General features: G+C 52.7%; 1 protein-coding gene across 1 annotated transcript in view; it reads left to right on the plus strand.

Moving 5' to 3' along the window:
- The window catches only part of AGAP3 (ArfGAP with GTPase domain, ankyrin repeat and PH domain 3), a 158,805-nt gene that overhangs the window by 129,213 nt on the left and 16,412 nt on the right, over nt 1-13,180 (plus strand). The window contains 1 exon segment of the mRNA XM_083186519.1: nt 1,481-1,604. Within this exon segment, the coding sequence (XP_083042645.1) occupies nt 1,481-1,604 (124 nt within the window).

Here is a 13,180-nt window from a genome sequence, read left to right on the forward strand (position 1 = left end):
CGCTGTACTGTATATAGTTATATAGTGACATGTACTATGGGCAGTGATATCTCACCTGCTACCTGTGACACTGTACTGTATATAGTTATATAGTGACATGTACTATGGGCAGTGATATCTCACCTGTTACCTGTGACGCTGTACTGTATATAGTTATATAGTGACATGTACTATGGGCAGTGGTATCTCACCTGTTACCTGTGACACTGTATATAGTTATATAGTGACATGTACTATGGGCAGTGATATCTCACCTGTGACACTGTACTGTACTGTATATAGTTATATAGTGACATGTACTATGGGCAGTGATATCTCACCTGTTACCTGTGACGCTGTACTGTATATAGCTATCCCTGCCCATAGTATATGTCACTGTATAACTCACCTGTTATCTCACCTGGCTAGCTGTAACACTATAATGGATTATTATCAGTACGATTCAGCAGTTATACGCCCAGCACATCCTGTGTCTGTCATCTACTGTTAATTGTCTGCTTGGCATCAATTAGCTTGTTTGGAGAAGTTAATTGAATGTGTGTTAATGATGTACGTTAATAGCTGCTCCAGTGAAATCTACTCTGAGCAGGAAATGAGATTCACTAATTACTAAGCTGGGAGATCGGTGATTGCAGCCTGTACATAAATATATGGCGAGCCCTGTATCAGCTCCTGAACCAGTCCTTGCAGCCTCATGGCAAACCCTAATACACATTCCAGCTGAGCCTAGATGCCTGGGCCCTACTGATCATTTCTGGGCCCTGTCCTCGAGCTGCCCCCTGAGTGTGGGCCCAGCTCACTGTCCTCGAGCTGCCCCTTCACTCGAATCCTGCCACCTGAGCACTCAAACCCTGCCCCCCTGAGCACTGGAATCCTGCCCCGAGCTGCACCATGCGCACAAACCCTGCCCCCCTGAGCACTGGAACCCTGCCCCCTGAGCACTGGAACCCTGCCCCCTGAGCACTCAAACCCTGCCCCCAAGCTGCCCCCCTGAGCACTGGATTCTTGCCCCCCTGAGCACTGGAACCCTGCCCCCCTGAGCACTGGAACCCTGCCCCCGAGCTGCCCCCCTGAGCACTGGAATCCTGCCCCGAGCTGCACCATGCGCACAAACCCTGCCCCCCTGAGCACTGGATCCCTGCCCCCCTGAGCACTGGAATCTTGCCCCCGAGCTGCACCATGTGCACAAACCCTGCCCCCCCCCCCTGAGCAATGGAACCCTGAGCACTGGAACCCTGCCCCCTGAGCACTGGATCCCTGCCCCCGAGCTGCACCATGCGCACAAACCCTGCCCCCCTGAGCACTGGAACCCTGCCCCCCTGAGCACTGGAACCCTGCCCCCCTGAGCACTGAAAACCCTGCCCCCTGAGCACTGGAAACCTGCCCCCTGAGCACTGGAACCCTGCCCCCGAGCTGCACCATGTGCGTGGCCCCAGCCAGCTTTTGAAGTCTTTCTTATATTGTGTTTCTTGTGTCTCAGGATTACATGCAGAACATCCATGGGAAGCAGATTGATTTACTTAGAACCACAGTGAAAGTACCAGGGAAAAGACCACCTAGAGCAACAAGCGGAACCCCCAGCACCCAGCTTTCTACACAAACAGGTAATGTTACATCATGTTATATCACTGTCATATGCACACCTGACTCCCCCCTGTGACAGGTAACGCACCTGACCCCGCCCCCCCCCCCCGTCTGACAGGTAACGCACCTGACTCCCCCCCCCTCTCCTCTGTGACAGGTAACGCACCTGACTCCCCCCCCCCTCTCCCCTGTGACAGGTAACGCACCCGACTTCCCCCCCTGTGACAGGTAACGCACCTGACCCCCCCCCCCCTGCGACAGGTAACGCACCTGACTCCTCCCCCCCCCTGTGACAGGTAATGCACCTGACTCCCCCCCCCCCCCCCCTTGTGACAGGTAATGCACCTGACTCCCCCCCCCCCCCTGTGACAGGTAATGCACCTGACTCCCCCCCCCCCCCCCCCCCACCCCCTGTGACAGGTAACGCACCTGACTCCCCCCCCCCCCTTTGACAGGTAACGCACCTGACTCCTCCCCCCCGTGACAGATAACGCACCTGACTCCCCCCCCCCCCCCCCCCCTGTGACAGGTAACGCACCTGACTCCCCCCCCCCCCCCCCGTGACGGGTAACGCACATGACCCCCCTCCTCACCCTGTGACCGGTAACGCACTGGACTGTGGGCTCCATCATGGGACTCGCGGCTCCTGTGCTCTCACCCTATACACCTGTGGGCTCCATCATGGGACTCGCGGCTCCTGTGCTCTCACCCTATACACCTGTGGGCTCCATCATGGACCTCGGGGCTCCTGTGCTCTCACCCTATACACCTGTGGGCTCCATCATGGGACTCGCGGCTCCTGTGCTCTCACCCTATACACCTGTGGGCTCCATCATGGGACTCGCGGCTCCTGTGCTCTCCCCCTATACACCTGTGGGCTCTATCATGGGACTCGCGGCTCCTGTGCTCCCACCCTATACACCTGTGGGCACTATCATGGACCTCGCGGCTCCTGTGCTCCCACCCTATACACCTGTGGGCTCCATCATGGACCTCGCGGCTCCTGTGCTCTCCCCCTATACACCTGTGGGCTCCATCATGGACCTCGCGGCTCCTGTGCTCTCACCATATACACCTGTGGGCTCCATCATGGACCTCGCGGCTCCTGTGCTCTCACCCTATACACCTGTGGGCTCCATCATGGACCTCGCGGCTCCTGTGCTCCCACCCTATACACCTGTGGGCACTATCATGGACCTCGCGGCTCCTGTGCTCCCACCCTATACACCTGTGGGCTCCATCATGGACCTCGCGGCTCCTGTGCTCCCACCCCATCCTCCTGTGGGCTCCATCATGGGACTCGCGGCTCCTGTGCTCCCACCCCATCCTCCTGTGGGCTCCATCATGGACCTCGGGGCTCCTGTGTTTTCCCTATTACGTCTTTTGTATCACAGTATTTCCTGTTACTGACTACGCGCTTTATACGTGTTCTGCCTTTGCGTGTCTTGTTCTTTGCGTTATGTACCTTGCTCTTTTTCCCTGCTGTAGATATTTGTGGTGCCTCACATCCGTAGCCAAATCCTGACTCTCATCCCAAGAGCTTACACTCTCCCCAGACATGTTATTAGACTGACTCATACTGTACACGTGGCTGAGGGGGTACGCAGCTCTGAACACTGATTGCAACGTAGGACAGATATGTGAGGGATGGAGGGAGATAGAGACACTGTTATATTATCTGTTAGGGGGGTTTCAACACAATTGCGCTGCCGGGTACATGTAATATAATAAGAACTCCAAGTCTAGTATGGGTATCTGTCTACCTTTATGAGCTTGGCTAGCTCATTCAACACGTGCAGCAGCCGGATAATTGTTGAACAGGTGCAAAATATATAGCACCTTCATAACCACTAGTACACATATATATTCTATTATTATATTTTTTTGGAGCGCCAGGTAAGTGAATTGGTGGATGCCATTTGGTATCTTTCTCAATTCACAACCTCTGTCACTGTTATATTATCTGTCTATATATGAATCTCTGGGTCCCCCCCCCCCCCCCCCCCACACACACACACTCTCTGATGCCGGATGATAGATAGTAGTGTATCTATGTGACCACGGAGCAGGATCTCGGGGTCCCTCCCCCGCCCCCCACTCTCTGATATAGGATGATAGATAGAAGTGTATCTGTGACCATGGAGCAGGATCTCGGGGTCCCTTCCCCGCCCCCCACTCTCTGATATAGGATGATAGATAGAAGTGTATCTGTGACCATGGAGCAGGATCTCGGGGTCCCTTCCCAGCCCCCCACTCTCTGATATAGGATGATAGATAGAAGTGTATCTGTGACCATGGAGCAGGATCTCGGGGTCCCTTCCCCGCCCCCCACTCTCTGATATAGGATGATAGATAGAAGTGTATCTGTGACCACGGAGCAGGATCTCAGGGTCCCTTCCCTGCCCCCCACTCTCTGATATAGGATGATAGATAGAAGTGTATCTGTGACCATGGAGCAGGATCTCGGGGTCCCTTCCCCGCCCCCCACTCTCTGATATAGGATGATAGATAGAAGTGTATCTGTGACCACGGAGCAGGATCTCGGGGTCCTTTCTCTGCCCCCCACTCTCTGATATAGGATGATAGATAGAAGTGTATCTATGTGACCACCGAGCAGGATCTCGGGGTCCCTCCCCCGCCCCCCACTCTCTGATATAGGATGATAGATAGAAGTGTATCTGTGACCATGGAGCAGGATCTCGGGGTCCCTTCCCTGCCCCCCACTCTCTGATATAGGATGATAGATAAAAGTGTATCTATGTGACCACGGAGCAGGATCTCGGGGTCCCTTCCCCGCCCCCCACTCTCTGATATAGGATGATAGATAGAAGTGTATCTGTGACCACGGAGCAGGATCTCGGGGTCCTTTCCCTGCCCCCCACTCTCTGATATAGGATGATAGATAGAAGTGTATCTGTGTGACCACGGAGCAGGATCTCGGGGTCCCTTCCCCGCCCCCCACTCTCTGATATAGGATGATAGATAGAAGTGTATCTGTGACCACGGAGCAGGATCTCGGGGTCCCTCCCCTGCCCCCCACTCTCTGATATAGGATGATAGATAAAAGTGTATCTGTGACCACGGAGCAGGATCTCGGGGTCCCTTCCCTGCCCCCCACTCTCTGATATAGGATGATAGATAGAAGTGTATCTATGTGACCATGGAGCAGGATCTCGGGGTCCCTTCCCCGCCCCCCACTCTCTGATATAGGATGATAGATAGAAGTGTATCTATGTGACCACGGAGCAGGATCTCGGGGTCCCTCCCCCGCCCCCCACTCTCTGATGCCGGATGATAGATAGTAGTGTATCTATGTGACCACGGAGCAGGATCTCGGGGTCCCTTCCCCGCCCCCCACTCTCTGATATAGGATGATAGATAGAAGGGTATCTGTGACCATGGAGCAGGATCTCGGGGTCCTTTCCCTGCCCCCCACTCTCTGATATAGGATGATAGATAGTAGTGTATCTATGTGACCACGGAGCAGGATCTCGGGGTCCCTTCCCCGCCCCCCACTCTCTGATATAGGATGATAGATAGAAGGGTATCTGTGACCATGGAGCAGGATCTCGGGGTCCTTTCCCTGCCCCCCACTCTCTGATATAGGATGATAGATAGAAGTGTATCTGTGACCACGGAGCAGGATCTCAGGGTCCCTTCCCCGCCCCCCACTCTCTGATATAGGATGATAGATAGAAGTGTATCTGTGACCATGGAGCAGGATCTCGGGGTCCCTTCCCCGCCCCCCACTCTCTGATATAGGATGATAGATAGAAGTGTATCTATGTGACCACGGAGCAGGATCTCGGGGTCCCTCCCCCGCCCCCCACTCTCTGATGCCGGATGATAGATAGTAGTGTATCTATGTGACCACGGAGCAGGATCTCGGGGTCCCTTCCCCGCCCCCCACTCTCTGATATAGGATGATAGATAGAAGGGTATCTGTGACCATGGAGCAGGATCTCGGGGTCCTTTCCCTGCCCCCCACTCTCTGATATAGGATGATAGATAGTAGTGTATCTATGTGACCACGGAGCAGGATCTCGGGGTCCCTTCCCCGCCCCCCACTCTCTGATATAGGATGATAGATAGAAGGGTATCTGTGACCATGGAGCAGGATCTCGGGGTCCTTTCCCTGCCCCCCACTCTCTGATATAGGATGATAGATAGAAGTGTATCTGTGACCACGGAGCAGGATCTCAGGGTCCCTTCCCCGCCCCCCACTCTCTGATATAGGATGATAGATAGAAGTGTATCTGTGACCATGGAGCAGGATCTCGGGGTCCCTTCCCCGCCCCCCACTCTCTGATATAGGATGATAGATAGAAGTGTATCTGTGACCATGGAGCAGGATCTCGGGGTCCCTTCCCCGCCCCCCACTCTCTGATATAGGATGATAGATAGAAGTGTATCTGTGACCATGGAGCAGGATCTCGGGGTCCCTTCCCAGCCCCCCACTCTCTGATATAGGATGATAGATAGAAGTGTATCTGTGACCATGGAGCAGGATCTCGGGGTCCCTTCCCCGCCCCCCACTCTCTGATATAGGATGATAGATAGAAGTGTATCTGTGACCACGGAGCAGGATCTCAGGGTCCCTTCCCTGCCCCCCACTCTCTGATATAGGATGATAGATAGAAGTGTATCTGTGACCATGGAGCAGGATCTCGGGGTCCCTTCCCCGCCCCCCACTCTCTGATATAGGATGATAGATAGAAGTGTATCTGTGACCACGGAGCAGGATCTCGGGGTCCTTTCTCTGCCCCCCACTCTCTGATATAGGATGATAGATAGAAGTGTATCTATGTGACCACCGAGCAGGATCTCGGGGTCCCTCCCCCGCCCCCCACTCTCTGATATAGGATGATAGATAGAAGTGTATCTGTGACCATGGAGCAGGATCTCGGGGTCCCTTCCCTGCCCCCCACTCTCTGATATAGGATGATAGATAAAAGTGTATCTATGTGACCACGGAGCAGGATCTCGGGGTCCCTTCCCCGCCCCCCACTCTCTGATATAGGATGATAGATAGAAGTGTATCTGTGACCACGGAGCAGGATCTCGGGGTCCTTTCCCTGCCCCCCACTCTCTGATATAGGATGATAGATAGAAGTGTATCTGTGTGACCACGGAGCAGGATCTCGGGGTCCCTTCCCCGCCCCCCACTCTCTGATATAGGATGATAGATAGAAGTGTATCTGTGACCACGGAGCAGGATCTCGGGGTCCCTCCCCTGCCCCCCACTCTCTGATATAGGATGATAGATAAAAGTGTATCTGTGACCACGGAGCAGGATCTCGGGGTCCCTTCCCTGCCCCCCACTCTCTGATATAGGATGATAGATAGAAGTGTATCTATGTGACCACGGAGCAGGATCTCGGGGTCCTTTCCCTGCCCCCCACTCTCTGATATAGGATGATAGATAGAAGTGTATCTGTGACCATGGAGCAGGATCTCGGGGTCCTTTCCCTGCCCCCCACTCTCTGATGCCGGATGATAGATAGAAGTGTATCTGTGACCACGGAGCAGGATCTCGGGGTCCCTTCCCTGCCCCCCACTCTCTGATATAGGATGATAGATAGAAGTGTATCTGTGACCACGGAGCAGGATCTCAGGGTCCCTTCCCTGCCCCCCTCTCTCTGATATAGGATGATAGATAAAAGTGTATCTGTGACCACGGAGCAGGATCTCGGGGTCCTTTCCCTGCCCCCCACTCTCTGATATAGGATGATAGATAGAAGTGTATCTGTGACCACCGAGCAGGATCTCGGGGTCCCTTCCCCGCCCCCCACTCTCTGATATAGGATGATAGATAGAAGTGTATCTATGTGACCACGGAGCAGGATCTTGGGGTCCTTTCCCTGCCCCCCACTCTCTGATATAGGATGATAGATAGAAGTGTATCTGTGACCATGGAGCAGGATCTTGGGGTCCTTTCCCTGCCCCCCACTCTCTGATATAGGATGATAGATAGAAGTGTATCTATGTGACCACGGAGCAGGATCTTGGGGTCCTTTCCCCGCCCCCCACTCTCTGATGCCGGATGATAGATAGAAGTGTATCTATGTGACCACGGAGCAGGATCTTGGGGTCCCTTCCCTGCCCCCCACTCTCTGATATAGGATGATAGATAGAAGTGTATCTATGTGACCACGGAGCAGGATCTTGGGGTCCTTTCCCTGCCCCCCACTCTCTGATATAGGATGATAGATAGAAGTGTATCTATGTGACCACGGAGCAGGATCTTGGGGTCCCTTCCCCGCCCCCCACTCTCTGATGCCGGATGATAGATAGAAGTGTATCTATGTGACCACGGAGCAGGATCTCGGGGTCCTTTCCCTGCCCCCCACTCTCTGATATAGGATGATAGATAGAAGTGTATCTATGTGACCACGGAGCAGGATCTTGGGGTCCTTTCCCTGCCCCCCACTCTCTGATATAGGATGATAGATAGAAGTGTATCTATGTGACCACGGAGCAGGATCTCGGGGTCCCTTCCCTGCCCCCCACTCTCTGATATAGGATGATAGATAGAAGTGTATCTGTGACCATGGAGCAGGATCTCGGGGTCCCTCCCCCGCCCCCCACTCTCTGATGCCGGATGATAGATAGAAGTGTATCTGTGACCACGGAGCAGGATCTCAGGGTCCCTTCCCCGCCCCCCACTCTCTGATATAGGATGATAGATAGAAGTGTATCTGTGACCACGGAGCAGGATCTCGGGGTCCCTTCCCCGCCCCCCACTCTCTGATGCCGGATGATAGATAGAAGTGTATCTATGTGACCACGGAGCAGGATCTCGGGGTCCTTTCCCTGCCCCCCACTCTCTGATATAGGATGATAGATAGAAGTGTATCTATGTGACCACGGAGCAGGATCTTGGGGTCCCTTCCCCGCCCCCCACTCTCTGATGCCGGATGATAGATAGAAGTGTATCTATGTGACCACGGAGCAGGATCTCAGGGTCCTTTCCCTGCCCCCCACTCTCTGATATAGGATGATAGATAGAAGTGTATCTATGTGACCACGGAGCAGGATCTCGGGGTCCTTTCCCTGCCCCCCACTCTCTGATATAGGATGATAGATAGAAGTGTATCTATGTGACCACCGAGCAGGACCTTGGGGTCCTTTCCCTGCCCCCCACTCTCTGATATAGGATGATAGATAGAAGTGTATCTATGTGACCACGGAGCAGGATATCGGGGTCCTTTCCCCGCCCCCCACTCTCTGATGCCGGATGATAGATAGAAGTGTATCTATGTGACCACGGAGCAGGATCTTGGGGTCCTTTCCCTGCCCCCCACTCTCTGATATAGGATGATAGATAGAAGTGTATCTATGTGACCACGGAGCAGGATCTCGGGGTCCCTCCCCCGCCCCCCACTCTCTGATATAGGATGATAGATAGAAGTGTATCTGTGACCATGGAGCAGGATCTTGGGGTCCTTTCCCTGCCCCCCACTCTCTGATATAGGATGATAGATAGAAGTGTATCTGTGACCATGGAGCAGGATCTCGGGGTCCTTTCCCCGCCCCCCACTCTCTGATGCCGGATGATAGATAGAAGTGTATCTATGTGACCACGGAGCAGGATCTTGGGGTCCTTTCCCTGCCCCCCACTCTCTGATATAGGATGATAGATAGAAGTGTATCTATGTGACCACGGAGCAGGATCTCGGGGTCCCTCCCCCGCCCCCCACTCTCTGATATAGGATGATAGATAGAAGTGTATCTGTGACCATGGAGCAGGATCTTGGGGTCCTTTCCCTGCCCCCCACTCTCTGATATAGGATGATAGATAGAAGTGTATCTGTGACCATGGAGCAGGATCTCGGGGTCCTTTCCCCGCCCCCCACTCTCTGATGCCGGATGATAGATAGAAGTGTATCTATGTGACCACGGAGCAGGATCTTGGGGTCCTTTCCCTGCCCCCCCACTCTCTGATGCCGGATGATAGATAGAAGTGTATCTATGTGACCACCGAGCAGGATCTCAGGGTCCCTTCCCCGCCCCCCACTCTCTGATGCCGGATGATAGATAGAAGTGTATCTGTGACCATGGAGCAGGATCTCGGGGTCCTTTCCCCGCCCCCCACTCTCTGATGCCGGATGATAGATAGAAGTGTATCTATGTGACCACGGAGCAGGATCTTGGGGTCCTTTCCCTGCCCCCCACTCTCTGATATAGGATGATAGATAGAAGTGTATCTATGTGACCACGGAGCAGGATCTCGGGGTCCTTTCCCTGCCCCCTACTCTCTGATGCCGGATGATAGATAGAAGTGTATCTATGTGACCACGGAGCAGGATCTCGGGGTCCTTTCCCCGCCCCCCACTCTCTGATGCCGGATGATAGATAGAAGTGTATCTATGTGACCACCGAGCAGGATCTCAGGGTCCCTTCCCCGCCCCCCACTCTCTGATGCCGGATGATAGATAGAAGTGTATCTATGTGACCACGGAGCAGGATCTCGGGGTCCCTCCCCCACTCTCTGATATAGGATGCTAGCAGCTCGTTATGCTGTTCCTGTAATTACATTACCTGCAGCTTTATGCAGAATTATTCTCCCAGGACTAATTGATGGCACATGTTTAATTCATTAATCATTAGCATCAAATTCGACAATTACACAGGCGCTGATTGTACCATGTAGAGTATAATGAGGCCCTATTACCTGACAGTTAACCCCCCGTCTTTGGGAGAGAGCCATATAACCTTTTTGTATCCCTGTGTGATGCTCAGTTGCCCTTTTTAACCCCTTGCACTAGGTGTTGTGGATCACCCTAGTTTGCCTCTCCGGCTGTGATCTGTCTCCAGAGGGGCTGGAGGACCAGACCACAGGGGGCTTCCTGCATACACGGCATGCCCAGGACTGCGCACCTCTTCTCATTACTGTACTTATTAGGCGCAGGGCATTGGCAGTAGGCTAGGTCACATGCCTGCCATGTAGATGCCCGTGCGCCTGCACATGCTGGGATGTGGTACTCACACTAGAGTATGGAGAGTGTAGTCTGTTCCCGGTGACCGCACTCACACTCTTGGCCGAGCAGTCGCACCGAAGCCTCAGGTCACCATACACGATGCCAGACATCGGCAGGAGCACTGGGCTCCTGAGACACGTTCCCCAGAGAGATGGTGTGCTTCCCCAACTGGCTGTACCACTGCTGGACCTGGCTTTGGTGGAGAAAGATTCCATCGGGCGGAGGATCTTGGTCCATGGGTTGGCCAGTTAGTTCCCATGGATCCACCGCGCTGAGGGGTGTACTAGGGAATGGCGTGCCAGGAGAAACCGACCAACTCGCAGAGGGCCGAGCACTTGGAGATGACGTAGATCCAGATCAGAGACATGGACTCCTAACATATCCGTGGCCTCCGCACAGGCGTTTATGAAGGCAGCGGTCAGGACCAGGTGGTCAGTGTTGTACCGGGATAGAGTCAGACAGGTCAGAGCACAGGGAGCGTAGATCCAGAGTCAGGATACACTGGGAGCTCACAGAAAACAATGCTGGAATGGAGGCTCTCTTTACAGAGTGGTGATTCCAATTTAGTGGCATCACAATTAGTGTCCACTTTCCCCTATGGCAGTCATGTCCAAACTGTTGGCCCTCCAGCTGTTGTGAAACTACACGTCCCAACATGCTTTGCCAATGTTTTAGCATTTATTTTTCTTATTAGCAGTTTCTTATATAGCGCACACAGATTCCGCAGCGCTTCACAGAGAGTCACATCAGTCCCTGCCCCAGTGGAGCTTACAATCTGTATTCTCTACCACATGTACACGCACACAGACATTCTAGGGTTAATTTTTTGGATGTGGGAGGAAACCCATGCAAGTACGGGGAGAATATACAAACTCTGCACTGTTAGGGCCATGGTGGGGATAGAACCCGTGACCTCAGTGCTGTGAGGCAGTAATGCTAATCATTACACCACCCGTACTGCCCCGTATATATATATATATATATATATATATATATATAAAACACATGGTGGGAATAGAACCCATGACCTCAGCGCTGTGAGGCAGTAATGCTAACCATTACACCATCCGTACTGCCCCGTATATATAACACATGGTGGGGATAGAACCCGTGACCTCAGTGCTGTGAGGCAGTAATGCTAATCATTACACCACCCGTACTGCCCCGTATATATAACACATGGTGGGGATAGAACCCATGACCTCAGTGCTGTGAGGCAGTAATGTAACCACTACACCGTCCATACTGCCCCGTATATATAACACATGGTGGGGATAGAACCCGTGACCTCAGTGCTGTGAGGCAGTAATGCTAATCATTACACCACCCGTACTGCCCCGTATATATAACACATGGTGGGAATGGAACCCATGACCTCAGTGCTGTGAGGCAGTAATGCTAACCATTACACTGTCCGTACTGCCCTGTATATATAACACATGGTGGGGATAGAACCCATGACCTCAGTGCTGTCAGGCAGTAATGTAACCATTACACCATCCGTACTGCCCCATATATATAACACATGGTGGGGATAGAACCCATGACCTCAGCGCTGTGAGGCAGTAATGTAACCATTACACCATCCGTACTGCCCTGTATATATAACACATGGTGGGGATAGAACCCATGACCTCAGCGCTGTGAGGCAGTAATGTAACCATTACACCATCCGTACTGCCCCGTATATATAACACATGGTGGGGATAGAACCCATGACCTCAGTGCTGTGAGGCAGTAATGCTAACCATTACACCATCTGTACTGCCCCGTATATATAACACATGGTGGGAATAGAACCCATGACCTCAGCGCTGTGAGGCAGTAATGCTAACCATTACACCATCCGTACTGCCCTGTATATATAACACATGGTGGGAATGGAACCCATGACCTCAGCGATGTGAGGCAGTAATGCTAACCATTACACCATCCGTACTGCCCCGTATATATAACACAAGGTGGGGATAGAACCCATGACCTCAGCGCTGTGAGGCAGTAATGCTAACCACTACACCATCCGTACTGCCCCGTATATATAACACATGATGGGGATAGAACCCATGATCTCAGTGCTGTGAGGCAGTAATGTAACCATTACACCATCAGTACTGCCCCGTATATATAACACATGGTGGGAATAGAACCCATGACCTCAGTGCTGTGAGGCAGTAATGTAACCATTACACCATCCGTACTGCCCCATATATATAACACATGGTGGGAATAGAACCCATGACCTCAGTGCTGTGAGGCAGTAATACTAACCATTACACCATCCGTACTGCCCCGTATATATAACACATGGTGGGGATAGAACCCATGACCTCAGCGCTGTGAGGCAGTAATGCTAACCATTACACCATCCGTACTGCCCCGTATATATAACACATGGTGGGGATAGAACCCATGACCTCAGCGCTGTGAGGCAGTAATACTAACCATTACAACCAATCAGCTCCTGGCATTCTTTTACAATCCTATATGTCCAGTAACCGCTATATCATTTCTCCCGCTGATCCATAGATTTTGCCATTTTCCACTTCTACAAATTTATGTAAATTCTCCTACAGTATTTCGCTTGGCACAGCACGTCCTATTACATCCGTGACTCT

The sequence above is a fragment of the Crinia signifera genome, chromosome 5 (genome assembly GCF_055691185.1).
Source record: "Crinia signifera chromosome 5, ASM5569118v1, whole genome shotgun sequence".
Taxonomy (NCBI): Eukaryota; Metazoa; Chordata; class Amphibia; order Anura; family Myobatrachidae; genus Crinia; species Crinia signifera.